The 27,159-nt window shown below is 30.7% G+C and overlaps 5 protein-coding genes across 8 annotated transcripts; 1 reads left to right on the top strand and 4 right to left on the bottom strand.

Moving 5' to 3' along the window:
* Nucleotides 1-1,235: 1,235 nt before the first annotated feature.
* Nucleotides 1,236-7,052, bottom strand: LOC108815787 (amino acid permease 6). Of its 2 annotated transcripts, none has more exons than XM_018588278.2 (6): nucleotides 6,881-7,052; nucleotides 6,304-6,537; nucleotides 4,286-4,406; nucleotides 3,444-3,658; nucleotides 3,217-3,362; nucleotides 1,236-2,067 (listed from the first exon to the last, which is right to left on the bottom strand). In XM_018588278.2, the coding sequence occupies exons 1-6, from the start codon at nucleotides 6,978-6,980 to the stop codon at nucleotides 1,411-1,413; spliced, it is 1,473 nt and encodes a 490-aa protein (XP_018443780.1). In that variant the 5' UTR covers nucleotides 6,981-7,052; the 3' UTR covers nucleotides 1,236-1,410. The 2 variants fall into 2 exon arrangements, with proteins under 2 accessions (XP_018443780.1, XP_018443788.1); XM_018588286.2 differs by having other exon boundaries at nucleotides 4,286-4,379; nucleotides 6,881-7,051.
* A 9,101-nt stretch (nucleotides 7,053-16,153) lies between these two features.
* On the bottom strand, nucleotides 16,154-17,387 carry LOC108839866 (NDR1/HIN1-like protein 6). Its single transcript, XM_018612646.2, has 2 exons — nucleotides 16,866-17,387; nucleotides 16,154-16,609 (listed from the first exon to the last, which is right to left on the bottom strand). Exons 1-2 carry the CDS (start codon nucleotides 17,299-17,301, stop codon nucleotides 16,314-16,316), a joined length of 732 nt encoding a protein of 243 aa, XP_018468148.1. The 5' UTR covers nucleotides 17,302-17,387; the 3' UTR covers nucleotides 16,154-16,313.
* Nucleotides 17,388-20,572: 3,185 nt separating this feature from the next.
* On the bottom strand, nucleotides 20,573-22,518 carry LOC108840035 (sm-like protein LSM8). 3 transcript variants are annotated; one of them, XM_018612846.2, is made up of 6 exons: nucleotides 22,370-22,518; nucleotides 22,117-22,281; nucleotides 21,993-22,033; nucleotides 21,807-21,881; nucleotides 20,844-20,896; nucleotides 20,573-20,747 (listed from the first exon to the last, which is right to left on the bottom strand). In XM_018612846.2, exons 2-6 carry the CDS (start codon nucleotides 22,151-22,153, stop codon nucleotides 20,657-20,659), a joined length of 297 nt encoding a protein of 98 aa, XP_018468348.1. In that variant the 5' UTR covers nucleotides 22,154-22,281; nucleotides 22,370-22,518; the 3' UTR covers nucleotides 20,573-20,656. The 3 variants fall into 3 exon arrangements, with proteins under 3 accessions (XP_018468348.1, XP_018468352.1, XP_018468349.1); XM_018612850.2 differs by having other exon boundaries at nucleotides 22,117-22,184; nucleotides 22,370-22,491; XM_018612847.2 differs by having other exon boundaries at nucleotides 22,117-22,171; nucleotides 22,370-22,482.
* Nucleotides 22,519-23,592: 1,074 nt separating this feature from the next.
* LOC108819851 (uncharacterized) lies at nucleotides 23,593-24,461 on the bottom strand. The gene has a single exon (XM_018592876.2). It carries the CDS (start codon nucleotides 24,391-24,393, stop codon nucleotides 23,830-23,832), a length of 564 nt encoding a protein of 187 aa, XP_018448378.1. The 5' UTR covers nucleotides 24,394-24,461; the 3' UTR covers nucleotides 23,593-23,829.
* Nucleotides 24,462-25,873: 1,412 nt separating this feature from the next.
* Nucleotides 25,874-26,938, top strand: LOC108839775 (uncharacterized). The gene is made up of 4 exons (XM_018612549.2): nucleotides 25,874-26,100; nucleotides 26,218-26,293; nucleotides 26,382-26,554; nucleotides 26,656-26,938. The coding sequence occupies exons 1-4, from the start codon at nucleotides 25,988-25,990 to the stop codon at nucleotides 26,732-26,734; spliced, it is 441 nt and encodes a 146-aa protein (XP_018468051.1). The 5' UTR covers nucleotides 25,874-25,987; the 3' UTR covers nucleotides 26,735-26,938.
* Nucleotides 26,939-27,159: the final 221 nt, after the last annotated feature.

Raw genomic sequence — 27,159 nt, 5'->3', positions numbered from 1 at the left:
TTAGTAATTATTAAACTATTTTTTTATATTTATATTTTTGTGATTAAAAACTATTTTTGGAATTTAACATTTATATTTATTTATTTTTTATATTTATATTTTTGATTAATTTTTTTTTTTGTAATTATTAAACTATTTTTTATATTTATATTTTTGTGATTAAAACTATTTTTAGTATTTATTAAACTATTTTTTTATATATTTATATTTTTGTGATTAAAAACTATTTTTTGAATTTTAAATTTTTTATTTATTAAAACTAATTTTTAATATATTTTAGTTTGTACAACTCTGAATAATAATATCTAATATATTTTCAATTTCAATTTTTATTTTATATTTTATATTTTCGAATTTCATTAAAAAAATAATTTTATTTTTTTTTTAATTATTTTTTTGAAAATTCCGAGGAAGGTGGTCCCTCGGAATATTCCGACGACCACGTCCCTCGGAAAATTTTGAGGAAATGTGCGACGAACCCTCGTCCTCACAGTTTCCTCGGAACTTTGTTTCCTCGGAATTCCGTCAGAAAATTCCGAGGAAATTCCGAGGAAAAATGAAATTCCGAGGAGTTTTTTCCGAGGACATGTTTCCTCGGTATGGCGTCGGAATTCGCTTATTCCGACGACATACCGACGATTTATGCCCTCAGTATGAGCCTGTTTTCTTGTAGTGATTATAAAGTGGAATATAGAGTAAAGTCACTTTTTAACTCTAAATATAGAGTAAAAAAGTGACATTCCTCTATATCTTAATCTATAATAGAGTAACTCTATTATAGAGTATACGATTGGAGTAAAAGTTACTTTATAATAGAGTCACTCCATTTTAGTATAAATTTTAGAATAAAAAATAGAGTTTCATTGGAGATGCTCTAACAAACATCCGCTCTGTTTCACCAGTTTCATCATCATTGTTCAAGATTGGAGTTTCCCCTCTATCTTGAGGGGATATATTAAAGAAAAAATAGTTATACTGATTATAATTTGATCTTCAGTCTCTCTAATCATATTTTTGATACAATCTCTATAGATATTTTTGATTATAATTTCTCTTTAATTTATCATTAATATTTCAATCTCTGTAGTTACTCTAGTTATTTTTTTTGCTTTGTATATAAATGTGTGTTTTCGTGCATGGAATAAGATATGAGAGCAATACAATTCTTCCAGCCTATCTCATCACATTATCATACTTCTCATAATACAAAAAGAAACTGAGGTACCAAGGACAAAGAAAAGAAAGAGCGACTTATTGATGATAGATTTGTTTCAGACAAGCAAATATAGTTTGAACATTTCGTAGTGAAACAAAACACACAAATATATTACAAACGAACATACACTGTTATTGGAGAAAAGAGAGTGCAAGGGAGTTGTGTTCTTGAAGACATTAGACAAAACACAGTTTCTACTCGGGAGCCTGGAAAGGCTTGAAATCCTTAAGACTTTGTATGAGTCCTTGCACAGATCCAGCAGCAGCAACGAGGGAGACGAGGAAACAAGCCCAGCTCAAGATTTTCAGCCATGTCCAAGTGAAAGAAAATTTCTTCATCTTTTTCTGAGCAATATGCATCTCAATGGGAAAGTAAACAGTCAAAGGCCAGAAGGAAGCTGCTCCAATAAGACCCAAGAAATCGTTGAAGAAAGGGAAGATCATTGCTACGACCGCGGTGACTACAACGTATGAAGTCCTCCAAACCAATCTGAACAAACTGATACCGAAATCACCACCGCAAGGGACGTTCATTTTGTACTCTCCTGTAATAAACTTGTTATCTGGCCAACGTTTTGCACTCTGGCTCTCTACAAATTGGAAGATTGGCTGGCAAAAGACCTGATAGGCCCCAACGAGATGCACGGCGATGCAGACATTGGCAAAGTCGATTAGCCAGAAGGGCTCATAAAAACCAAAACCGGTTAGGAAATTTCCAGGCGCATTATTTCCAAAGGCTGCATAACCCACACACCCGCATAACATGTAAAAGAAGGTCGTTGTGGATACACCCACAAGGCTTGCTCTTTTCATGGCTTTGTTTTCTGATGGTGGACTTGCTTTTAAGGTGTCCTGCCATGGTAAGAGATGAACATGAGTTGTACATACTTCAGTAGTGGTAGATCAAAAACACATAAAATTTAGTTCATTACATCGTTTACAATTATCTAAAATGATAATATGTAACTGGTGACTTTAATGTTATTTAGTCATAGATATATCTACTATATAAAAAAAGATTATTTTCAAGACTCTTAAACTATGCCACATAGACACAAATATTCTCATCCAACCAAATTTACGTGTCACTTATTAGAACATGTTTATTGGGGTATTTTAAGCATGGTTCTTAGGATAATTATAAAAGTATAAAATTAACCAAGTCAAGAGTTGATTAAATACATTTTTAGTTTTATTTGTTTTCCAATAAAGTTTTCGATTTATAATTTTAGATTTTAATTTTTAAAATAAAATACATTAATTAAAGTTAGAATATTAATCTTTTGTATATAAAAGAAGCCAAAACATCAAAAATCTTTAGTATACGGAGGAAATATAAGTAACTGTGTTCAGTTGTAAAATGTACTCAGTTAAAACATTTAAGAAATATTTATTGAATAAAAGCCTACTAATTAGACTCTGGTTTATTTTAACTGATTAATTAGACTCTGTTTTTTTTGGGTCAACAAATAAGACTCTGGTTTCCTCTCTGTTCTACTACAAATAAAGTAATTCATTTGAAGTGGCCTTTACTTTGTAACAAACCGACACACGTTAAAAAAAATTTGGGCTCTCTCTTATGCCTAATTGCTGTCTCTAAAACTCAGCTCTTAACATTATCCTTCCATTTCAGAAGTGTCAGTTTATGGCTAATTTTGTTTTAAACCGAGTTTTTTCTAGAGTTGTCAATACAAAGTTTTAACATAAGTTTCAATAATAACCATATTCTCCGTTATATTAAGTTGTAAAAATATGTAGTATATTCAGGTCTGAGTATATTATTATTTTTTCCTTAAAGATACCATTCATATTAGCTGAAACAATTAATAAGGGTTCTAGTGAAAAACGAATATAATTTCTTAACAGGAACAATTAATAAGGGTTCTAGTGAAAAACGAATATAATTTTCTTAAGGGAAATTGGGTGAGGTAACAAAAAAAAAAGTATTTTAAATTAAATTTCTGAGTACAAAGTAGCAGTACGTTAAAGGTGACAACTTGCCTGTATCTCAATAAGTACGGTTGAGTAGGCATAAGCAAATGCGATATCTCCAACCGCTTGGAATGTTCTCCAAACTTTCTCAGAACCAGTAACATCAACTCCGACCGTAACTCCTGTCAGGGCCGTCCTTGCGTGCACACCGCCACCTTTTTTTATTCTTCAAAACCATTAGGACTCACTTTTAATACATGAAACTAGCATAAGGACAAGAACGTATATTTATTTACCGGCCACTTTGGCGATGGAGAGACCGACACCAATGGAGGCGTAAGAAAAGGACATTACGGCCGCTAGAATGGAGAGCCAAGAGAGATCGTGGAAATTTGGGATTTGGCTAAGTACAATTTGGATGCATGCGAAAATGATCATGAAGGGAGTGTTTGAAGTGGAACATTTCACATTATGTCCATTCTCGTGGAAACAATTCGACCTCTTCACTGCCCTGATTTCATGATATCTTAATTTTGTCACTTTAATTTTTTCTTTCTTTCCTACTTTAAAACCCATTCCTTAAATAATTATAAATATATAAAGTTTCAGACAGAAAAAAAACAATTATAAATTTAGAATACAAAATCTCAACAATCCTAAAAGATCTAACTTTCCACTTTGAAAATTTGAGCTCCTTTTGACTCCCACACTCAATAGAATTTAGTATATATATATTACTCTGTACATATCAATTAACTTGTGACAAAGAAGAACTTCTGTATATATCATATCTTTTACATATCATAGCATTTGTTCTTCAAAAGATAAATGATATCCTAAGAGATCTAACTTTTCACTTTGAAAATTTGAGCTCCTTTTGCCTCTCACACTCAATAGAATTTAATTTGTATACTCTGTACATATCAAATAATTTGTGACAAAGAAAAACTTTTGTAGATATTATATATCATATATCTTACCTGTCATAGCATTTGTTCTTTAAAAGGTAAATAATAATAATAATAAAAGAGTTAGTCACTTTGCCCTGTCCTAACTTAATAAACGTGGGTGAAAATAACTGAAAAAGGAGAGCCTGCTATTATTGACTACCGTCCTCAAAGAAAGAATAAAAGCTTACACCATGCTAATCGACGCAGTGATTGTGTAGCCGATTGTTATTCCAATCAGATTCCCGTATTGAGCCAATCCACATAACATCACTTTTCTTCCTCCTATTTTTTTCCATAGCATCAATAAACCTATATAAGTTATTTTGTTCTATATATAAATCATCGTTTTTGAGTAAAAATGAAGAAACTGTCTAAATAACTCAAGTTTGACGTTTTTGACAGAGTTGAAAAAAATACATTTTCCAAGATATACTATTTGGGTATTGGATTTGTAGGAAATGCCGATCCTATCCACCTTTAATTCTTATAGTTTTGATTACGCTTTTTTCGTTGTAGTTAGTTCTTAGATCTTCCATCACTGAACCATAGTTTCCTTTTTTCTTGTTTTTTTCTCTGTGAAAAGTGTTCAAGCTAAGTAAGAAAAAGGAAAGCATAAATTTTGAGCATTATGGATGGGAGAGTATCTTATGATTGTTGTTGCAAGTTGAATGGGGACAACGAGAAGACTCCAAGAGACGATGTTGAAAGAATAAAAGATCACATGGGATGGGAGTTCTAAACATGTCAATTTCAAGACATACTTTCACATGATATTTAATACAACACACACACATATATGTATATATACACACACATACTATGTGTTGAATAGATTTTGAATGAATATAAGTAAACTGTGTAATAATGTGTACAAAAATACATAATTGCGTCTCAGATTTTTTTTAAAAGCGTTATTATATTATATAGGATAATTAAAAAACAAAATATTTGGCAAAAAAAAAAAAAAAAAAAAAAAATACAGATAGTAAATATATTATAAGCAGCACGGAAAAGGGGAATTTTAAAAAAAATAAATAAAATGTTAAAAGGTAAGTTACATGTGAAAATTTGTCACAATTGTGTTTAGAAAGACCTTAATTTACTAGACTTTGAAAATTCAAATCTTTGGCAACTCATCCATATTTAGGAAACAATAAAAAAGCATATATTAATTTCTACAAAGAAATTTTAATAAAATCAAGTAGTGCATAATAAATAAGTAGATTAACTTTAGATATTTTAAATATATTTCAGTATAAATATGACACATGATAGGTTTCCAGAGCTTGTTTTTTTAAAAAAAAAAATCTTATTGCAAGATTATACAAATAGTGGTTAATAATTATCTTCCCTGGCATATCTTCTTAATTTAGGAAATAATAAGCAAATAAGAAAATAGGAGTAAATATTAAATTTAAATTTTAAGAAGATCATCGCCCTAAAGCTTGAAATTTTCATTGAAATAAAAAATATAAATAAATAAATTATTATAAAGATTGAAAACAAATGTCATAAAACAAAAATTACATGTCACTGTCTCTGAAAACTTATATTTTTTATGACTCTGGTTTCCAGAGAATTTTCGATTCGCACCTAAACATCGTCTACGAAATATGGGTTTTGTCCATCAGAGAGTCTACCAAAGGTATCCAAAGAAATTGGTGAATTACTCCATGTTAAATCACCAGTGACCAAGATTCGAGTGTAGATGGCGGAACTCATAGTTGTGAACCTTTTACCATTAAGCCTCAAGACCCGGTTAAAACTTATATTTAAAAGCTACTTTTATATGAAATTTAAAATTTATTCATTTATTCAAGAAAAAATACATTTACAGAAAATAGTAACTATGGATTAATTGCTATAGATTTTAAATAAGTAATTTTTTATAAAGTGTACATATACAAATATATGTTGAAATACAACCTTTTTATACGGGAAGATCGACTTTGAGCTAAAAATGTATAATATGCAACTTTACTGATCATTCGGTGAATTATAAATGAGTCTAGACCAATTATAAGTGAGCAGCAGAAACTTTCTGAAACAAATTTTATATATGGGTTGTGGAAAAAGTTCAAAATAAATAGCATAGATGAATTAATAGTATATAGCTGAGATTTTATATCTGAAATATATCTGAATATACCTCGCGATTCCAACACAAAATAATAGAAAAAGAAAATAAGATAGTTGAGAAAAGGACCTAAGTAAGAGCGGACAACTTCCATGTAGGTATAGTTTCGTTTTCCGGTGACAGGATCTGGGGAACGATAACAGTCGGCAAGCATGGTTGATGTAAAGTATGTGATGAAGGAAAAAGCCATAAGTACAGCGGGTCCTGCCACCCATCCGAGCTGTGCAATTGCCCACGCCAGTGACAACACTCCTGACCCTATCACCGCTGTTATTATATGGGCGCTCCCCGTCATCCAAGTCCCTATATGTTCAAATGAGCATACAAACCTCTACTTAAAAAAATCTACACACTTTCTCCTTTTAAAAGGATATTTATTCAACGTGTAAACGTTAACGCTGCAAAAAATATGTTCATGTGTATTTTCCGCTTCCTTCTGTAATTAACAAAAATAGTGTAACGTGATAAATTTCATAGTCTCCTTAGGGGAAATAATCTTATCCTAGAATGCCAACACAGAAGCAAAGAAAAAACTGAGACTTACATGCACAAATATACTTGTCCTTTTCATATGCACACATATATGTGTTTATGTTGTATGTATCATGGCATGTATATAAGAAATAGAAATATAACATGGAGTAACCTGTTCTTTTCTCGCGTCCATCATCGTCAAAGTTTTTGTTCATATCGCCACTCTTGTTACCAGTGAAGCTTTGTTCAATGAACATGCTCTTTTTCTCCATAGATAGATTGCCTTTCTGCTATTATGTTTATATAGGAAGAAGAGGCCAAAGGTGGTTTTTTATATGAAGTGTGAAGGACTCTTCTTCACTTAAATAGACAAACCACATTTCACGCCTAATAACTTTCTGTTTCATGTATATAGAAATTCCTCTTTTCCTTTACTTTATTTATTGTCTTTAACTGTAGTTGATATATTTTTATTTTGTGCCACGATTCTATGAGATCCATTAATGTTGAATGGATTGCTTGGATCGATTTTTTTTTTTAACAAATGGGCTAAGATTAGTCTCTTTGACTCAATCGTTTAATTTAACAATGTCTACTGTTAGGGGTTTGTGTTGATTATAATTTACCGAATCACAAATTAAATTATCATTTTCTGTGTGATGGGTGGGAGAATAATTATCGACACACTATCGGTGGCTCTCCTATGTAGTTTCATGCATCTTTGGTCTCAAGGTCCACCACGTCTCTTCAAGCATTCATTTGATAATAATGATGTGTTTTCCTTAAGAATCCATTCAAGTTTTCACAATTCCTTAGTCCTCTCTCACTACCATTAACATTAATGTCTTATGAATCTATTTGCAATTGGTCCAAGTTTTTGGATCTTTGAATATAAAAACTTTGTTTATACAACGACAAGAGAGTGTGCCAATTACAAAAGGGACTTTAGTGGGCAAAATTAATCTCGTTCATAGAATTTCGCTTTTGATTTTTCAACGAAACTTGGAACCAATCACGGGTTTCCTTTGTATATTCCTTTTCAACCAATCTGATGACAGTTGACTTTTCTAAAAGTCTGTTTGTTTTTTCTTCCCATTATTACATTACGCACTATCTTGATTTTTATTACGCAAATATAACACAAAAGATGGAATCACTTCGGTTCGGTCTGACTTAGTTTAAATCACAGAAGTAGGCATGGGCCTTCGGTTATCCAATGGTTACGATTCGGGGTCAATTTGGCTTGGAACACAAATTTAGTCTCATTAAGATATTATAATTGTTAGTGTGGGTTCCGTTTACTCGGGTTCAGTTAGGGTATAGTAGCACACTTGAAATTCTGTTGAACCCGTTTAAAAAAATCAAAAATATAACATATACGAAAAAATCTAAATTTTTATTATATGATTATATTATATTGATATATACTGGAGGCAATAATTAAAAAAAAATCTTTGTAATGTGACTTACTGTCTACTGAGCATAATCAAAAGCTATAAATAACTTATTAAATTCATAATTTTTCATCTTATAGTTTTTTCATCTTATATATATATATATATGCTGATTTCTATTTCATATTGCAAATATGAATTTTAAGAAATTTAACTATTTTAAGATTTAATTTGTTTCTTCATTGTAGTTTAATTTTTATGTTGATTTACATCATATCATTCTAAATATCAATTTAGTACCTTTTAAATAGTTTAAAAGTTTGATTCTTTAGATATTTGTATCCATTTTTAAATGCTACGGAATTTTTATTATTTCTAAAACTTAACTTAAAATATTGGCGATGTTAAATTTGTAAAGAGGTAGCATAAATTTCAATCTAACATTTTAGGTCACTTTTATCATGTTAGTATTTTATACTACTCATTTATATTTTGACAATTATGAATTTTTAGATTATTTATGTCTTTCTAAGACATCATTTTCTCTTTAATTGATTCTTAAATATTTTATATTTAATGGCAGTTTATTATATCTTAATATTTAATTAAAATAATATATATTAATTTTCAAATAATTAGCCTAGATATTAATTTGATTTATTGTAGGAACTTTTTGTTAGTTATTTTATACTGATTTTAACTTACCTTTTTTGAGAAATCGATTTTAAATTTATTGTGACATAATAAATTTTTGAAAGTTTTACATTTAAGACATATGTTTATGTTAATTAAACTTTGATGTTTAATTTCTAAATATTAGTATAAATATCAAAATTTAAATGTTTTTACTTTATTCTTTCGTTTATTTTCATTTTGTTTTGAAAGATATGGAAGCTCTAATGTTTTAAATTGCAATTACTTTTTTTTCTTTGATAACCATGGAGATCCGAAGACCGAGGTCAACCGACTAATCCCACGAAGCGAACGGTACTCCACGTATTCTTGTGATTTAACGTTAGCATAGGTGACCAACGCGAGTCGAACCCACGTGGCTTCCCTTATTGGGGCCGAAGCTCCCTCAAGTAATCACCACTGGGACAACGCGAGTTGGTTAAGCTCTAATGTTTTGAAATGCAATTACTTTTTGTTTTTTCAAATGCAATTACAATGCTGACTAAACATATCTAATTGGTTATTTATAATTCTATGTGGATAACTTTGAATTCTAATTGCTTTTAATTTTTATTAGTATAGAATCAGGTCACTGAGTTTTAAGTTTTTTTTTCAGGGATAGTTTATTTGGATAATGTGTGTGAGATGTTTCAAAGTCTAGTAAGATATTGTTTGCATAAATATGTAAAGATTTGAGAGAGGGATAGCCATAAAACCAAAAGAGGAAATATTTCTCTAATGAAAGAACATAAAAAAACGAAAATATAGTGCTAGTACATTTCTTTGAGATACAAATGAATTAAAAAATAAAAAAATATTAAGCGACCATGCGAGCAATATATCAATATAAGCTATGCATGAGCATTTTCTTTAAGGTTGTGATATTCCAAAAATAACTATGTCTATCCTGAGGATAAGTGAAGAAGACGTATTGTCGATTCTAATATGTTGACTGGTATTGAGGTAAGGTTATATCAAACGCTATTTGGATCTATATAACAAAACCAAAATATTGTAATGGTCCATAGCAGTGTTGTTAAAACCGGACGGGCAAGCGAACCGGATTTTTTTTGGATCATGGGTCAATGTGGTTCGGTCGGGTTCGATCCGGGTTTGATTAGGCTAAACTAAATTTAATGATATTTTGAATATGTATATTCTTACAAAGATAAAGAGCATATCAAATAAAATATTTCAATAACCATAATGTTTAGAAATTTTAAAAAGTAACAAACTAAAAATGTAATAAAAGTAATAGAACAATGTAATAGTCCAAATCTCAAATCAATAGAAAAAACATATTTAAATTTTATTCTCCGGGTTTTTATCACTCCAAATCTTCATCAGCTTTACAAAGATTATAGACACATTAGTTAAAAATTTATACTATGAAATAAAATTAAAAATTATACCATGATTGAATTCTTCAAATCTAAGTTTTCAATTCTTAAAATTTTCGAAACAAAAATAATACCTTGAGAAGTAGATACCTTATGAGTTGCAGTCTTGCATAGACGTCAAAGACTCAAGAGAAAAAGTTTTTGTTATAAGAATCAAAGTTGAAACTGTGGTTGAATCTGCTTTAGTTTAACATACCATTTAATTTTCATACAAGTTAACAAATATTTGTATATAAGTTTTAACCAAAATTTGCATGTTTTAACAACTTAAGATATGATCATATACATGAAAAAAAGAATAGTTTTCTCCTCGAAACCGAAAATCAAATGTTCCCGTTGAAAAATACCAAAAATCAACTTTTCCGCAAAAACCGAAAATATAGTGTTCCTGTCAAAACCAAAAACAAGTTTTCTCAACAAACGGTAAAATCAAGTTTCTCATTAAAACTGTGAAAATTGATTTTTCCTGCGAAAACCAAAAATAAAAATTTCCCACCAAAACTGGAAAATTGAGTTTCCGGTCAAAATCGCAAAAAATCAAGTTTTCCCGCCAAAACTGTAAAATCAAGTTTTCCTGTCAAAATTGAATGTCAAACTTTTCCACCGAAACCACAAAAATCGAGTTTCCACCAAACCGGAAATCAAGATTTCCCACCAAAATGAGAAATCGAGTTTTTGCGGTTGTAGAGAGAAAACTTAATTTGCGGTTTTTGAAAAAACTTGATTTTTTCGGTTTAGGCGAGAAAAACCCAAATTTACGGTTTCGGCAAGAAAAATCAAATTTTATATTTCCGCGAGAAAACTCAATTCTAAGGCTTCGGCAAGAAAAATCAATTTTAAGGTTTCGGCTCAAAATATTTATTTTCAGTTTTTGAAGTTTTGAATATATATTTAAATTTTGTATAACAATTGTGTGAATCAAAATATATGGGATAAAATTTAAGCCATGTAAATTTTAGGGCTAACATTTTTTAAGCCTTGTTTCAAAAGTAAAGGCTAAGACAAAAAAAAAAAAATATTCAAAACTTCTAAAGTGAATAGATCAAATGAAAGTTTCAAAAAAGTATTATTTATTTTTGAATTTGACTCTTAGTTTTGAGTCATATTTTAAAAACTAAATTTTCTACTCATCCTTTAATGTACTCTTTTTTTTTACTTGTCCTGCTTCTTGAAAAAACATGAATAGTAATTTTAGATTTTGGTTTGTTTCCAGAGTAAAAGAAAATGTTAATAAAAAAAATTCATAAAAACTTAATACTATCACAAAAAAATCTTTTTATTAAAATTTATTTTAAAATAAAACAACAAAATAAAATTTTATAAAATAAAAATACTAGGTACATGTGTAATTACATCTAAATTTATATAAATAGGACAATATATAACTAATTAGTCTTTCAAAACAAACAAAATAAAGTTTATTTATTTTATAAAATATGGTAAGAGTGAGTAAAATTTATGCGAGTCCAGTTTTACAAAATAAATATAAATAGCTGGACTTTTGAAGTGTAATTAATTCTAGACAATAAATGATTAGATTTTATATTAACAGAATTGAAATAATTATATTTATATAAATAGGTAAAAATGCATAAAATTTATATAATTCAAAAATTTAAACATCCAAAGTAATAGCTAAATTGTTCAATAAAGTTTGAATTACAATGTAGTAAATGTATAAATACATGGCATTCTACCATACTATGATGGTGGAGTGGCTGGGAAGAACCACATAGTTTTTTCCATTACTTTTTTTCCTAAGCTAAGGCTCTTACTTATGTTCCCGAATTCTTCCGTATTGTAAACATTTTTTTCTTTTGTTGATAAATAAATTTTACATTTCAACAAAAAAAAAATGTATAAATACATTGGTAAAATTTTTAAGATATTAGTTTTTGGTGGCATGCAATATTTTGATTTCTATTTTTAGATATTAGTTATTTGATTATTCTATAAATATTTGGTTCTTCTAAATTTGATTTATTAATTATTTTGTTGTTTTCTTAATATATTTTTTATTTTTTTTAAATCTATTTTTATCCAATTATGATTTTAGAAAAGTAGATTCCCTAAATTTTAGGGAAACAGTTTTTTTCAATGTTTTACTACTTAACACACAAGAGCTAGAATCCATGTTTTCCTAGTTTTCCGTACGGCAATAATGTTTTTATTTTTATTTTTTAATTCTTTTATTTTACAGAATATTATTAACTTGTCATTGGTAATGGCTGTAGCTTCAAAATCATTGTTGTGGAAAAAATCTGTAGATATTTTGTTATACCTTTAGATTTTATTGCTGTAGAAATTTTATGGAAAACACTAAAAATTGCTTTAGATATTTGGCTCTGCAGAGCACTTATACAGCTGTAAATTATTTCAAGAGCTGCGGTTTAAAAAAAACAAATTAAAGCTTGATTGCTCTGATTTTGGTGCTTTAGAAATAAATGCGGTTGTGGAGAGCACCCACAGCAACTACCAATCACACCATACATGCGAGACTATCCGTCTTTAAATTCATCGTTCTTGGTATATGAATGAGTTCGGAGTTGTGAAAACTTTTTTTCGGGATCTTGATATCTTCCAAATAACTTGCAAAAGCTAGTCATTCCCCTAGTTTTGAAACAATGTTCACCAATTGATAACAATTCGTTGCAAATGTGACCTGAAACTAATGCAAATTCCTCATACATTCCATCGTCCAAATAAGTGCTTCTACTTCTGAGTGAAGAGGTGAAATGCAAGCTCTAGTTTTTTTTTTCCCCATTAAACCATCAAAATCCTCTAGGGTGCTATACGTCCCAAGTGTTTATCTAGGTCTTTCCAAGATCCATCCGTGAAACACCATCTACCAGGTATCGAGGGTAAAGTTGTACATTCAGTTCTCCTAATTTGAGTAGTTCTTTGTATAATTGTATTTTGTGCCTCCGCCCAAAGTAAAAATTCCGTTTCTGCTAGTTTCGGAGTGTCTATGGGATCCATGTCTATATTGTTAAAATATTTGTTATTTCTTCTCTTCCAAATATATCATACTATACATGCATATTGATGATGTTCTGTCTGCGGAAAAATCCTCCAATAAAGATGCCTATGTTTGTAAAAGCATGTCAGTGGGAAAAATCTCTGGATTCGTTGGGATCTGGGAGAGTCCCAAACTTGAACCGCCGGTGGTCATTCAAAGAACACATGATTTACCTACTTTTCAGCATTTTCACATATAGCACAACAAATATCTCCTTTAATTCCTCTTTTTGTAATTTTTTCTGAACCGCTATACAGCCTGACACTAGTTGTCATAAAAAAATGCTTATTTTTGGAGGGTAATGCACTTTTCAGCAAAACGCATTAAGAGCAGCAACCGTAGGTCCATATAAAGGGGTGTTCTTTCTCTGTCCGAATATACTCTTTCCACATCGTAGCCCGATTTTACCTTATATTTTCCATCATTTGTAAAATTCCATCCGTCTCTGTCTGCCAATTGGGTTAGACTCAATGGTATACTTTCAATGATCTTTGCATCTTGAGGATCCACCAATGAATGAACTACCTGCATGTTCCAGGTATGTGACGCTGCATTGATGAGAGAATCCACTGTAAGATCGGGGTAAAGGTTTTGATTGTTGCTTGTTGGTCTCGGGTGGTTGGATGGGAGTCAAAGATCATTCCATACTGATATAGATGATCATGATCCTACCATTTAGATTAGTCAAGCAGATATAATACTACGCCATCCATATGACTATGAGTATGATCTTATCGGTTCCAGGGATGATGCATTTTTGAAATATCATTCTTTAAACACTTAAGAAAATAAAGTGTTTGGCTTCTAAATCAAGCGCCACAATTGCTTCGCAAGCATAGCCGTGTTGAAATCCATGAGGTCTTTAAACTCCAGTCCTCCTTCATTCTTAGACTCGCATACTTTATCCCACGAATTCCGGTGCATGCCTTTCGTGCTTCCCCCTGGACTCACTAAAATTATGCTACTGCACTCGTCAATTTCGTTATAACAGTCTGTGGTTAGGGTGTCAAAATGAGCTATAGCTCATGAGTTACCTCAGCTCAGCTCATTTTTTCATGAGTATGATCTCTATATTTTAGGCTCATTAATAAATGAGTTTATTGATCGAGCTTAAAAAAGATCACGAGTTATATGAACGATCTTTAATGAATATGAGATAACTTATGAGCTTATTCATTTTTATACTTGTCACTATATATATGTGTATATATAACTTCTATTTTTCTTATGGAAAAAGATAATTTCTATATTTATCATATTTATCTTTGAAAATTAAAATGTAAAATATACATAAGTAATATAGGAATAAAACTTTTAAAAGTTATCTATACTTTTCTCGAAGAAAGAAAAAAAAACTATCTTGTTTAGAAATTATCAAAATCTTCTATATCATCTCTCTCACTCACTTCATTGATCCCAAATTTGGACTATTGGTTTTGGCATTTTGGCGTTTTGCTTTAATTTAATTTATGTTAGGAGTTTGATTTCTTTTATTTTTGTCATGGGTTAGTTTTTGTTTAGTTAATATTTATATTTTGGATTTTTAATATTTAAATTTTGAATAATATTATAGAAGTTATTTTACCACTATTTAATTTAATTTAATTTAATTATTATTTTGTGTTAGATCACGAGTTAGTTCATTTAACTCATGATCTAGATGATCTGAGTTCGAGCTTACATATTGAAGCTCATATAATAAATGAGCTGAGTTGAGCTAGCTCATAAAAGAGCCGAGTTCACTATGAGCTGAGCAGAGCTGAGCAAGGTAACTCATTTTGATACCCCTATCAGTGGTAGACGATAACCAAACATGATATGATTTGGTAATACCGTGACCACGGACTTTATTATAACTTCCTTCCCTTCCTCCGTAAAGAACTTCCATTAACTCGGTTTTAATTAGTGTTTTGTACTATAAATTTAATTAAAATTTTTTATTTACATATATAATCACATCAACATTTTATGAAACAAACAAGAATGTTCTCTACAAATCAAGATATTGGAGTTTTTAGAGAAATAGATTAAAATAATTTGTTTTTAAGTGATAATATTTTTTTTCATAATAAGTAATATTTATTATTAATTTTCATTTTCACTTCAACAAAAATAATTAATAAAATATATTTAAATTTAAAACTCAAAAATCACAATTAAAATTTTATAAAAAAATAAAAATATAGCAAAATCAAAAATCAAATTTATAATTAATATTTTATTAAGTTTGTTAAAACAGAAATTAAAATCTTAAAACAAAAATCACCATTCGTATTTTGTCAAAAAACTAAAATCTACTGCAATACCAAAAAACACAATCCAAAAATTAAAAACCAAAATATTTATATTGTTTTATTTTTAAATTTAAAAATAATCTAAAAATAAAATCTAAAAATCATCGAAGCAATTATCACCACAATTATTATCTTAAATATGATTTGTAAGTAAATTATCTTTTAATAAATGTGACAATACTAAATCATTAAATATCTATATATTGTTAATAAAATACATATATCCGTTTATTTTAAATTAAAAATTAAAATTATGTTAATTTTATTCATTCAAATAAGAATTTTTATATTTTAACATTATATTAAGATGTAAAATATTTTATTTAACTTTAGTGATTTGGAATATTTACTATTTTATAACTTTAATATTTTCTTACTAATTTTTATTATAGTAATACATAAATATAGAAATATTTTAATAAGAAATTTTTATGAAAATACAAAACCCATGTACAAGGTTAAATATCAAGAAAATATAGTTTTTGCTTTTTGTTTGAAAATAGGTAGTTAACTACAAAATCTGGTTTTCCTATATTTTAGAGAATCTATTTTCTCAAAGTCTTGATGGGTAAAAAATAGTTCAAAATAAAAATAAAAATAAAACTAAAATTTGTTTAAAAACACAAAGAATCAACCTCTGATTTCCTAACATATTAATAAATCAACTTATAAAAAGCAATTATTCATAACAAAAATCAAAGTAATCTGTATAACAAAGGTCTGAGACAAGAGTGTAGCTTAAAGGAGAGACTTTATGAATTAAAAAAAGGTGAAAATACAACACAGTACCTTGCCAAATGACAAATAGAATATCTAAGAAACAGAATTATAGCCTGGGCCTAAATTTGCAGCTGCTACTTTGAATCTTAATAACATTATTTGCAGCCAAGCTATCCACAAATACGTCACATCTAACCAGGAATCTCACCTCCATCAGCTTCAACATCCCGAATTTGATTCTAACCGGTTGGTTAACGTTTATTCTCAATGGTATATTCCCGGTTGTTTGTTGCTGCTCTTGTAATGTTGTCATTATACCCGTTGCATTCTTAGCTTGGCCAGACATTTCCACGTAAATCACTGTGGAATTTTCATGTCCCTGATAGAATTTTGGCAGCGATCCTACAAAAAAAAACCGTTTTAAACTAATATCTGGATTTTAAGATGATATTAATTGAATTAAATCAAAAGAAAACAGACAAAATGGATAAATCAGTTTGTATACTTCTCTACAACAATAAATCGTTTGTATAAAGCTTCGAAATCATCCAAGTAGGAACCAACCCAAAGGAAAGCGAACCGGAACCAGCCGTATACTAATATTTAAGCAACGTAAACCAAAATATATTAAACTGGAATAAACCAAATGCGCACGTACCCTGGCTCAGTTTGGCTTCCTTGTACCACACGGTAATCTCGCTCCCATCTTCGTAGTAAATCCCGATCTTCTCGTTCGAATTCTTAGCGGTTATAGTCACGTTAAAAGCCGTGGACAAACTCGAGTCTTGGTTAAGTGCAAACAGGGTGAGCTGCAACCGGTCAATAGAGTAATCCGGTAGCTTCGGTTTATAGACAAGGTAGAGTGCACCAATCGTCGCGCCTACTGCAACAACAAGGAGAAATAGAAGGCAGAGTGTGCAACACACGCACCTGCAGCAACAGCTTCTTCCTCTCTTCCTCGGCGGAGCCAGCGGGTATTTGGCCGGGTCTCCTTGTTCTGATCTAGGGTAAGCACCTGATACCAGAGGAGCCGATGGTCGCGCTGATCGGGCTTCCGGGTCATGGAGCGGGTGTACTTTCGGGTGATTAGACATTTTGGAGAATTCTTGATACACAAATACGAAGAAGAGTTGCTTTTGTAGATCTTGTTTAGGGGTTATAAGGGAAATATAAGGAAGGAGATGTGACTTTGAAGTATGGGGTTTTAAAGTCAACACGGTGAGAATTTTTCAATGGAAAGACAATCTTTCAAGATTTCTTTTATTTATAAGTTTATATTATAACCTATTTTGTTCAAAACGAAATGAATCAATGGTTTTTTGTCTACCTATATAATTTTGTGTTTCCATACTACACCTTACACGTGTTTGTGAATTTGTTTTTGTGTTTCAGACAGCGGTCATGTATGGGAATTTAATTTGAACCCATAAAAAATATCTAAGTTTTAGTAGGGTAGGTAGCAAAGATTTTATGTAATATATATGTGAACTTGCAATAGATGGCAAAAAATATGACTTCTTAGGAAAGCAACCATACCTTATCACAATATAATTAAACTTTATCTACTTGATATCATTCCTTTCTAAATAATTTATTTTCTATCCTTTTATTATTTTCCCTTCAGTCTTTTACTCTTTATCTCTTTAATCTTCTCTTCTAATCTCTTCTCAAATACTATTTTTTATTTCCTTTACTTATTTCTAATCTGTAAAACAAAATTGAACACATATACACATCAAATCATTATTTTAGAAAATACCACATATAATTTTAATCTACAAATAAAATTGAACACGTTTTCGATATGCTGATGTCTCTAGTTTTAGTTTTATTTTGTTTATGCTACTGACGATATATTGTGGTTGCCTAACATCATTTTAAAATACTTTTATGGATACTTTGATTCGGAGGTATACAAATAAAGTCAAAATACATTTGTTGAACTAATCCCCTTAGACTTTAGGGATCAGTGTTCTCATGCAATCCGTCATGGATCTATTTCTTATTATATTTCTTATTATATCTATCTTATTAAAACAGAAACATTCTGTTGGATCTAACATTTATTTTGTAAGTTTTTAAATTAAATACACCTTTATACTTTATAGTTAAACCCACATTAAATCACTAATGTTCCTTTCTTTATACTACTATTCATGTTTCCAAACAATATACTTATTTCTTTATACTACTATCAATGTTTCCAAACAATATATTTTATATACTACTATCAATGTTTCCAAACAATACAATAATTAATCTTAGTTATTTTATATCCATCATTTTCTCTTTAAAATTTTGTACAAACGTCATAATTTTAGAAATTACAAAATAATGAACTTTAAAATTTGGAATATAAGATTACAAATTATGAAACTATTACAATTTCAATCAAATTATATTACATATCGGTCATCCATCAGTTCAATCGGTTAGTTTCGGGTTTTAGTGACTTTTTAATATGAATATTTTAAAAAACTAAATTGAATTGTTAGATCTCCGGATTAACCGGTATAATCACAATCGGGTTGAATTTAAAAACACTGATTTAAATACAAAAATATTTTAAATACACACTCTTTAAAAGTTAACAAAATATTTGTTAAGTTATTAGTGAAAATTTTCATCGTAAAATATTCCGCGCTTCCAAAGCGCGGATCAAGATCTAGTATCATCTTAAAATGCAACTGGTTTTTGTTTTCGTTTAATTACAAGGTTATAAAAATTGGTATAGCCGTCTTAACTCGGTCACATCCGAAACATTTTTCTAAAAATCAGATTCCTACTGATTTACAAGATTTAAATCGATTTAAACTGCTTTAAATCGGTTTAAATCGATTTAAATCAATATAAATTATTCTAAATACATTAAATTAAACAGTAATGTTAGTATAAAGTTATAAAAAAATTTATTTTGTTTTATATATTCAGTATTGATAATTTATCACAATAATTTTATTAATTAAATTCAAAAACTAAATATTTTATATAAATATAAATTATATAAAAAAGCAATAATTCATTAATGCACCTAACAATTTCTTGAGCATTGTATAGTATTTGTCGTTGTCGGAACATTTGACCAAAACTTTCTAGAAGACTATTCTTCTGTTCTTTAAGTGGTTAATAATACTTGATAATTAATAGTAAGTTTCCTCATAAGTTTTGGATTTGCTTACAGAATTGGAATCAGAAGCTTCCTAAAACATGGTTAATAAATAAAAGACCATAACACTAGAATATCGCAAAATAAAGCTTACTAGATTCTGACCCGCCTTTAAAAAGGCGGGTATTTTTTTTGTTATTTTTTCAATATAAAAATTGATAATTCTTTGTTTTAGTTATATAAACTGTGACATGATCAAGTCTCAATTATGCGGTTTTGTTACAGTGTGTACAGTATAACGAAATTTAAAATGCGTCACAACCATTTTATGTTTGTAAATAAATTAAATAATGGTTTTATCCAGTGTTTTAAAATCCGACCTGGACCCGCGGTTGAACCAGAAAACCTGGTGACCGAAAAAAATTTCGGGTTGGGTTTTGTAAAAAACCCAAAATTTAAAAACCTGCAAAAACCCACTCAAACCAACTAAAACCCAAAACCCGGTACCGGTTGAACCAGTAGATATTTTTTTTAGTTGTATATCAAATGAAAATAAAAATATAAAAAGTTAAGTTAAGTATTCTAAATATTTATTAAACATAAAATATATACATATCCAAATTATTATTTTATGTTTTAAAGATATTTAGAAAGTAGTAACTTTAGTTTTATATATTTTTATTTTTTTTATTTTATTAGCTAATATATTATTATATAATAAAACTAATTTATTTATTAATCTGCGGTTCATCCGCGGTTTACCTGCGGTCGACTCAATGACTCAGTAACCCGGTAAATCGTCCGGTTCAGTGTTCGGGTCGGTTTTCAAAACATTGGTTTTATCCGAAATACTTACTTGGGCTATTATATAATTTTAAAGATTTATAATTTATATAAAATATTGCTAAACATATAAACTGGCCAATAATATTTTTGATTAAATCTCATTAGAATTTCAATCTCTAATATCAACTTATTAAAATTATTATAGACTTTAATTTGTGGTATTGATATTAAAAGTTTATGGAATTTGAATTTGATTATATAAAAACATAACCCATTTAATTAGTTAGCAAGTCCATCTAAATGTTGAAATAGGCCCACAAAATCGAAAGAACATAATGTCATTAATGAATTTTTTAATTTGTTCATATCATTAAAGACATTTTTGAAAAATTTAAAATATTCATTAAAGGTATAATTCAGGAATGATTATGTTTTAATGGTATTGATGTTTGCGGGTTGGGATGCACAAAGTGGACAGATATCAAGACAAACTAACTAAAATAGTTTTACAATCTTTTCGTTGTTAAGGCTTTTTCATACATCGAAACTATTTTCAATCAATGCACGACGGGTTTCAAAGGATGAGCTCTCAGTTTCGATAAGTCCAGACTAGCATCGAGCTCCTCGTCCAGCTCCCCTATAACACCTCTGAACAAAACATGACATAAAACAATTGTAGCTTTATATAATCAACCAATCAATCGATGATGGGTCAACATGAAAAATGCGAGGATGAGATTTTACATGTTGTCGCCTCTGATAATGTACAAACCCAAGACAAGTTGTTGTACTCCTACCTGATATGTCAAGACAAGTAAAACACCAACACATTCAGAGGGTGAAAACCAAAGTAAGATGTCTCAAATGATCATACATTAACTTAGATGTGACTTTGTTCATGTTTGAGCCCAACAGACACTAACGGAAGTGATTAATAAGACAGTTAAAGACACAACTCTTTTGAAACCATCCACCCTTTACTGTTTCGTTACATGTTTTAGACAGAAACAACATGGAATCCGAAAGATGTATCTCCAAGTATCCATCATTTTGACAAAAGCATCTCTTGATGCAAACAAGAAAACAGAAACCAAGCAAAGCCTTTAAGCCTCTTCAAGAAAACAAAAGGAAGTGTTCATTCATGTATACACACTATGGATAAAGATTTGACTTACCTAGACTAGCTAAAGCATTTCAATTATGACACTGATTAATAGCATTAAATCTGTTTAAGCGCAAGCTCCATTACAACACACATTGTAGCTACCCACACTTATCTAATTTTATGTCCTTTCCATTCAGACAAAGTATTGCAGGAACCAGCCTATCTTAAATGTAAAATTCCTTAATATTCTGTTGAAAAGATGGCACTACGCAAATAAATCAAGAAATGTTCGTTATCAGAAAAGACGTTACGACCAACTAATGAACTTATATCAGACAAAGGAAGGTGCTCTGACGGAGAATTAACAAAAGTTAAAACTAGAATCCAAGTGAGCTAGCCCCTCTATCTTTCTAGTCTTAATCAGTTCACTACACAAAGAATTTGGAGTGCTGGCACATCACAGAAACATGACGAAAAATGACTCCATCACTAAACCACTACAGAAGACTAGCCATTTGATTGTAGAGAATAGTGTTTGCACCCATTTGATTGTATGATAAGGGCAAAGTTCAGATGAAATACTCAAAAACAGAAGCGCTTACCTTTGTGGAAAAGACGCGTTCATGAGATTCATCCAGAATTATATTAGTCGCCTGGTCAAAACCTCTGAGAACTCCCTGATATTTTAAAAAAAAAAAAGAAAAAAAGAAAAAAACAAGTTCTCTTAGCTAAGTTATTTGCTTTTGAAATCAATATAACAAAGAGAAGTTAATAGTAAAAAACACTACCACAATGTTGCGTCCATCGTTTGTAATAACCGAAATGATCTCTGCAACACAACCCAAAAGATAAGATTTTCAGACAACCAACATCAAGAGTGGTGTAATTAGTGAGAAGAAAAGGAAAACTTACGATCGACAAGAGACTCGAGTCCAGTAGTTGCTGCCATGCGAACAGTTGAAAAGACCTGAAAGGGGTTACTTGAAATGTTCTTTTTTTTTTAAGATCAGGTTACTTGAAATGTTTCAGCAAGAAATTCATCGAACAGTTGGTGGGCATTACGGATCTCAACAGAATCTATAGCAAACGAATATCAAATCGAAGGGTTTAATGGATTCATGAAAGGATCGGATCGTTCATGAAATCAAGGGAGAAAGACTCTTACCTTTGAAATCCTAAAACCCCCTTCCGTCACTGTTTTCGGGCGTGTGATTTTGCTTTAGATATGCATATGCTCTCTAGTTATACAACTCAAATCATTTTTTATAAAAATTAATATTAGTAATTTCAAAAAAAAAACTCATAAAAATGAGTTATTTTAACATTAAGGAAAAACATTTAAATTATTAAAATTTTAAAAATTAATTAGTCATTCAAATGATTAAAATTTCAAATATTAGTTTAGATTAAAATTTTTAATAAAACATTTTGGTCATCAAAGATCTATTCACCCTGAAGAAAGAGAGATTTTCATCCAAAAACTGTTGGACCCCGACTACTATGCCAATGATGAATCAAGTAGGCATTCTCATGTTTGGTACATAGAAAAAAATGGTGAAGACAGCAACGGATCTTTCTTGGGCATATAGCACTCATCGTCACCTGTTTCTTTCACTTCTGTATTTGAATGTATGTATGATGTATCATTTCGTAAATTGGGTCTTAGAAACTTCAAGACATTTGTATGGACGCACTGTGTTTTATAGACATTATGATCCTTTGTTAGCTAGCTAATGCTAACAGTCTTGTTATATAACTATAACCTTCTTTTCTTGTGTGATGATGATGCCTCCTTTGTTAGTCATTATCAATCTTTGTAAAGATAGTTTAGGAACCCACAACTGATGTAAATAGCCAAAGGTGAATAATTATCCGACAAGAGCATGGGAGGTTGAAAGCAAAATCGTGTACCTTGTGTTTACCAAGACAATTCAGGCAAGAATCTGACATGAAACAAGATGCAATCAAAATGATATATATAAAAGGATTAGAAGAAACCGAGATAGCATAATAGCTGTTACTAGATGAATTAGACGAATGTGAAAGACAGAAAGCACTAAGGAATCCCTAATTGTGTAAGGAGGATCACAGAGCGGAGAGCGTTGTGTAATCGCCTAGCCTCATCTACGCCAGGCAGTGGATGCTTCTTTCTGCTTACCACACCTTAAGCTAGGTAAGACACAGCTTAGATGTCCTAATTGTTTATCCTCATTCAAAAACCTCAAGCTTAAAGCTCTTTCACATACAAAAGAAGACAAACTAAACTAATCAATAAGAACCATACATATAATCCTGCGACCTACAGAAAGAAAACACAACCCGTAAGACCTTAATACCATTTGGTGAAAACAAAGTCTACATGATCATCAGACCATTAACTCCAGTTAATAAACAAGCAACATTGGTATACATGAACAAACCATAAAGTATCCGGTCTTAAACGAGACACATTGGTATCAAGATAATATCTGCAGACACAACTAACACTTTAAAACTTTAAACATGCACTACACAAACGGTAAACACTAGTACTTCAGTAATAATTAGGTTTAGATAGATCCATAAACATAAGTAGACAATAACATAAACGCGAGAGACACTCATGATGATAATAACAATCTAGAATTAAGCAGCTTCCTTCACAGGAGCTGGATCTTGGATCTTGACGTAACCCAACTTCTTCAAGCTAGCCGCATCCGACTCCTCGTTCTCGTAATCATCCTCCTCCTCGAAATCGTATCCGCCGCGACGGTCCACGACGAAAGCCCAGGCGAGGTACATGGTAGCCGCGGTGAGGGCACCGCAACCGGCGCTGAACAAGAGAGCCGCCACGACGCTGAGGATGTCTCTGGTGCGGTCCTTGACGTTCTCGGAGAAGGGTATCCGAGGATGATCCTCTCGGATCCGAGGCTTCTCGGCGGCGGCGGCAAAGGAAGGGAGGAGTCCGTGGCGGCGATCGACGAAGAAGGGGACGGGGTAGAGACGGCGGATCGTGAAGACGGTGACGAGTCGGGTTGAGGAGAGATCGGGTTGGGATGATGATTCGAGGTTGGGGGTTATTGAGAGGGAGTAGGAGGAGATGAGGAAGGTTTTGCAAGGGCGAGCGGCGATGCCGGAGATTGAAAGGGAAGAGATTATGATCGCGAGGAGGAGGAGGAGGTAAGAGGAGGAGGATGAGGATGACGCCATTGTTGTGTGTATCGTCTTTGACTTTTTCTTCTTTCTTCTTCCTGCTTTGAAACAAAAGACGATCTAACGGAAGATTGTGGACAAGATTATATTTTTGTACTTTTTAATTATTAAGAATAGACCCCTTTGTTATTGTTTTTAACAACAAAGGTCCCCTAACGTTTGTCCAAATTTCCCGTTAATTTGGATGTACTTTCTAATTATTAAGAATAAACCCCTTTGTTATTGTTTTTAACAACAAAGGTCCCTTAACGTTTGTCCAATTTTCCGTTAATTTGGATGATCAATAGCATCGAAAGTATCTTTAATCCATTTCTATATCAGAGATCTCTAAAATATAGAAAAAAAATAGAAATGAGATTTTTGTTCTAATATGTTCTTCTATAATAAAGGACTATTATGTGTTTCAAAAAAAAAAATAGAGGAATATTATATTAACCTTTATAAATAAAAGAATTTTATTTTTTCTCCTATATTTAGAGAAAAAATTAAAGCAAATATTTCATTTTTATTTTATCCTCAAATTTAGAAATCTCTATTATAGAGATGAAATTATAGATGCTCTGATAAATACTCGCAGTCAAAAACACATTGATAACATCGACTTTGATTTGGTTCTCTTTTTAAAAAGAACTAGAAATCGAAGTTGATCCTCACAACTGTGCATAACTTGATTTTACTTTTTTTATTGTTTATTAAAATTTTAAAATACAAAGTTATTTGATATTTTTAGATTTTTACGAATATTTTGACCAAAAAAAAAATTCTTAAGAACATATCTAAATTAAAAATAATTCAACTCAAAGCTCATTTGGAAATTTATAATATCCAAGTGAAATTTAATTTAGAAACTCAAAATCACGATATCCAAAAAATGATTTGTATTTGAATAAGTATTTGAATGTTCATGTCTAACTAATTATATAAACAAATAATTTTTTTAACCAATTTGAATTCTTATCATGAATGAAGCAATTCCAATATAAAGCAACACGGATTTCATGTTAATAGTATATTGTGACTAAAAATATAATAACAAATTAAGTTTTCTTATTTTATAAATAATATTTTGTATGAGCAAATTTCCAAAGACTTTAAAATGTGTTCTTAACCCAAAAACAAACACAAGAGAGAAAATAATCGAAATAGATTTTTTAAAGAGATAAAAATTCTTATATCCATAATTTATAAATATATAAATATAAATAAATATTTTGAAAATGAAAAATTATTTTGAGGAAACTGTTTTAGTTCAAACTTTTTGATTTTTCCTGAACTTCTTGTTTTTTTATTTTTATTTAATTTTGAAATCCAAAGTTTTTCTGAGAATATCTTTCAAATTATTATTTAATTTTTTTAAATATTAAGCTGTATTCTTCTTTTAAAATGAGGTTTATTTGCAAAAAAAAAAAGATTACTGGTTGTTTTGGTACAAAATCTGTTTTGTTTTATATTAACGGGAAAGAAATATATTTGCCGACTCAAAAATCAGAAATACATCTGCCGACTCAAAGACAAATCATTTCGCATTTTGCAATCAATTCCTTCACAAACTTTCTCGCGAGTTTCAAGAAGCTAATCGCTGAAATCATCCATGGCGCTCACCGACTTCCTCCCTAACGAGTACGGATACGTGGCTCTTGTCCTCGTCTTCTACTGCTTCCTCAACCTCTGGATGGGAGCTCAAGTCGGCATGGCCCGCAAAAGGTTTGCCTTTAAATTTCAATAGGAGACGATGTTAGGTCGTCCCTTCCCTCCTGATCTCTATCGATTTGAATGGACTCTATAGATTGGCTGACTTAGATCCTTCGATCCTGATGGCAGGTACAATGTGCCGTATCCAACTCTATACGCCATAGAATCAGAAAACAAAGATGCTAAACGCTTCAACTGCGTTCAGGTTTTGTTTTTTTTTTCTCAAAAGAAGCTTTTTATTTATTTATTTAATGATTATTATTCTATTTATTATTTGAGAGTTTTGGGTGCAGAGAGGTCATCAAAACTCTCTGGAGATGATGCCAATGTACTTCATACTGATGATCCTTGGTGGAATGAAACACCCTTGTGTCTGCGCTGGTTTGGGTTTGCTCTACAATATCACTCGTTTCTTCTACTTCAAAGGCTACTCTACTGGAGATCCCATGAAACGCCTTACCATCGGGTTTGATTTTTTCTTCTTTTTTTTTGGTTCTTCTTCCCCTTGTTGATCTGACATATGTTTTTATTTCATTTTGTAGTCATGTAATCTCTATGTTTTTGCAGGAAATACGGTTTCTTGGGATTGCTTGGTCTCATGATCTGCACCATCTCATTTGGAGTAAGTCTGATCCGTGGAGGTTAAGCCAGTTTTTTTGTGAGGTTGATGGTTCTTTGTGTTTGTTCATGAACTTTTGATCCAGTCCTTGTAAGTTGTCTACAGACTTGTGTAATAAGTTGTCTACAGACTTGTGTAATAATCATGTTATGTAGAACAATAAAAGTTCACATCCCTAAGCAAATATTGCAAGCCTTACCTCCTCTTTGATGGGGTGGGCATTTCGGTTTAGTTTCGTTTTTGTATCGTATCTTTTCAGTTTGATAGATTTGGTTTAAAAAGATAGAAGGGATTGGAAAAAACAAGGACTTTCCGGACGGCTCTGCTGTTGGTTCCAAACATGGTGCTGATGTTAAATCAACACCCACCGTGAAAAAACGTGCAGAAAGCTTCGTGGGTGAATATAAGAAAACGCTATTCAAGTTCCATTTACAGGCCGCAGCCATAGATGC

The sequence above is a fragment of the Raphanus sativus genome, chromosome 2 (genome assembly GCF_000801105.2).
Source record: "Raphanus sativus cultivar WK10039 chromosome 2, ASM80110v3, whole genome shotgun sequence".
NCBI lineage: Eukaryota > Viridiplantae > Streptophyta > Magnoliopsida > Brassicales > Brassicaceae > Raphanus > Raphanus sativus.
This window is presented reverse-complemented; position numbering and strand designations above follow the sequence as displayed.

What these genes read in the sequence shown, in the direction of transcription:
- LOC108839866 (XM_018612646.2), bottom strand. Translation starts at nt 17,301, where the DNA reads ATGTCTAATCACCCGAAAGTACACCCGCTCCATGACCCGGAAGCCCGA. An exon ending in GGAAGCCAAACTGAGCCAGG is followed by an intron (nt 16,610 to 16,865) that starts GTACGTGCGCAT and finishes TTTTTTTTGTAG; the next exon opens with GATCGCTGCCAAAATTCTAT.
- LOC108840035 (XM_018612846.2), bottom strand. Translation starts at nt 22,153, where the DNA reads ATGGCAGCAACTACTGGACTCGAGTCTCTTGTCGATC. An exon ending in ACGATGGACGCAACATTGTG is followed by an intron (nt 21,882 to 21,992) that starts GTAGTGTTTTTT and finishes TTAAAATATCAG; the next exon opens with GGAGTTCTCAGAGGTTTTGA. An exon ending in AACGCGTCTTTTCCACAAAG is followed by an intron (nt 20,897 to 21,806) that starts GTAAGCGCTTCT and finishes TTGACATATCAG; the next exon opens with GTAGGAGTACAACAACTTGT.
- LOC108819851 (XM_018592876.2), bottom strand. Translation starts at nt 24,393, where the DNA reads ATGGCGTCATCCTCATCCTCCTCCTCTTACCTCCTCCTCCTCCTCGCG.
- LOC108839775 (XM_018612549.2), top strand. Translation starts at nt 25,988, where the DNA reads ATGGCGCTCACCGACTTCCTCCCTAACGAGTACGGATACGTGGCTCTT. An exon ending in GTCGGCATGGCCCGCAAAAG is followed by an intron (nt 26,101 to 26,217) that starts GTTTGCCTTTAA and finishes TCCTGATGGCAG; the next exon opens with GTACAATGTGCCGTATCCAA. An exon ending in AACGCTTCAACTGCGTTCAG is followed by an intron (nt 26,294 to 26,381) that starts GTTTTGTTTTTT and finishes TTTTGGGTGCAG; the next exon opens with AGAGGTCATCAAAACTCTCT.
- LOC108815787 (XM_018588278.2), bottom strand. Translation starts at nt 6,980, where the DNA reads ATGGAGAAAAAGAGCATGTTCATTGAACAAAGCTTCACTGGTAACAAG. An exon ending in TGGACGCGAGAAAAGAACAG is followed by an intron (nt 6,538 to 6,880) that starts GTTACTCCATGT and finishes TTGAACATATAG; the next exon opens with GGACTTGGATGACGGGGAGC. An exon ending in CCGTACTTATTGAGATACAG is followed by an intron (nt 2,068 to 3,216) that starts GCAAGTTGTCAC and finishes TTACCATGGCAG; the next exon opens with GACACCTTAAAAGCAAGTCC.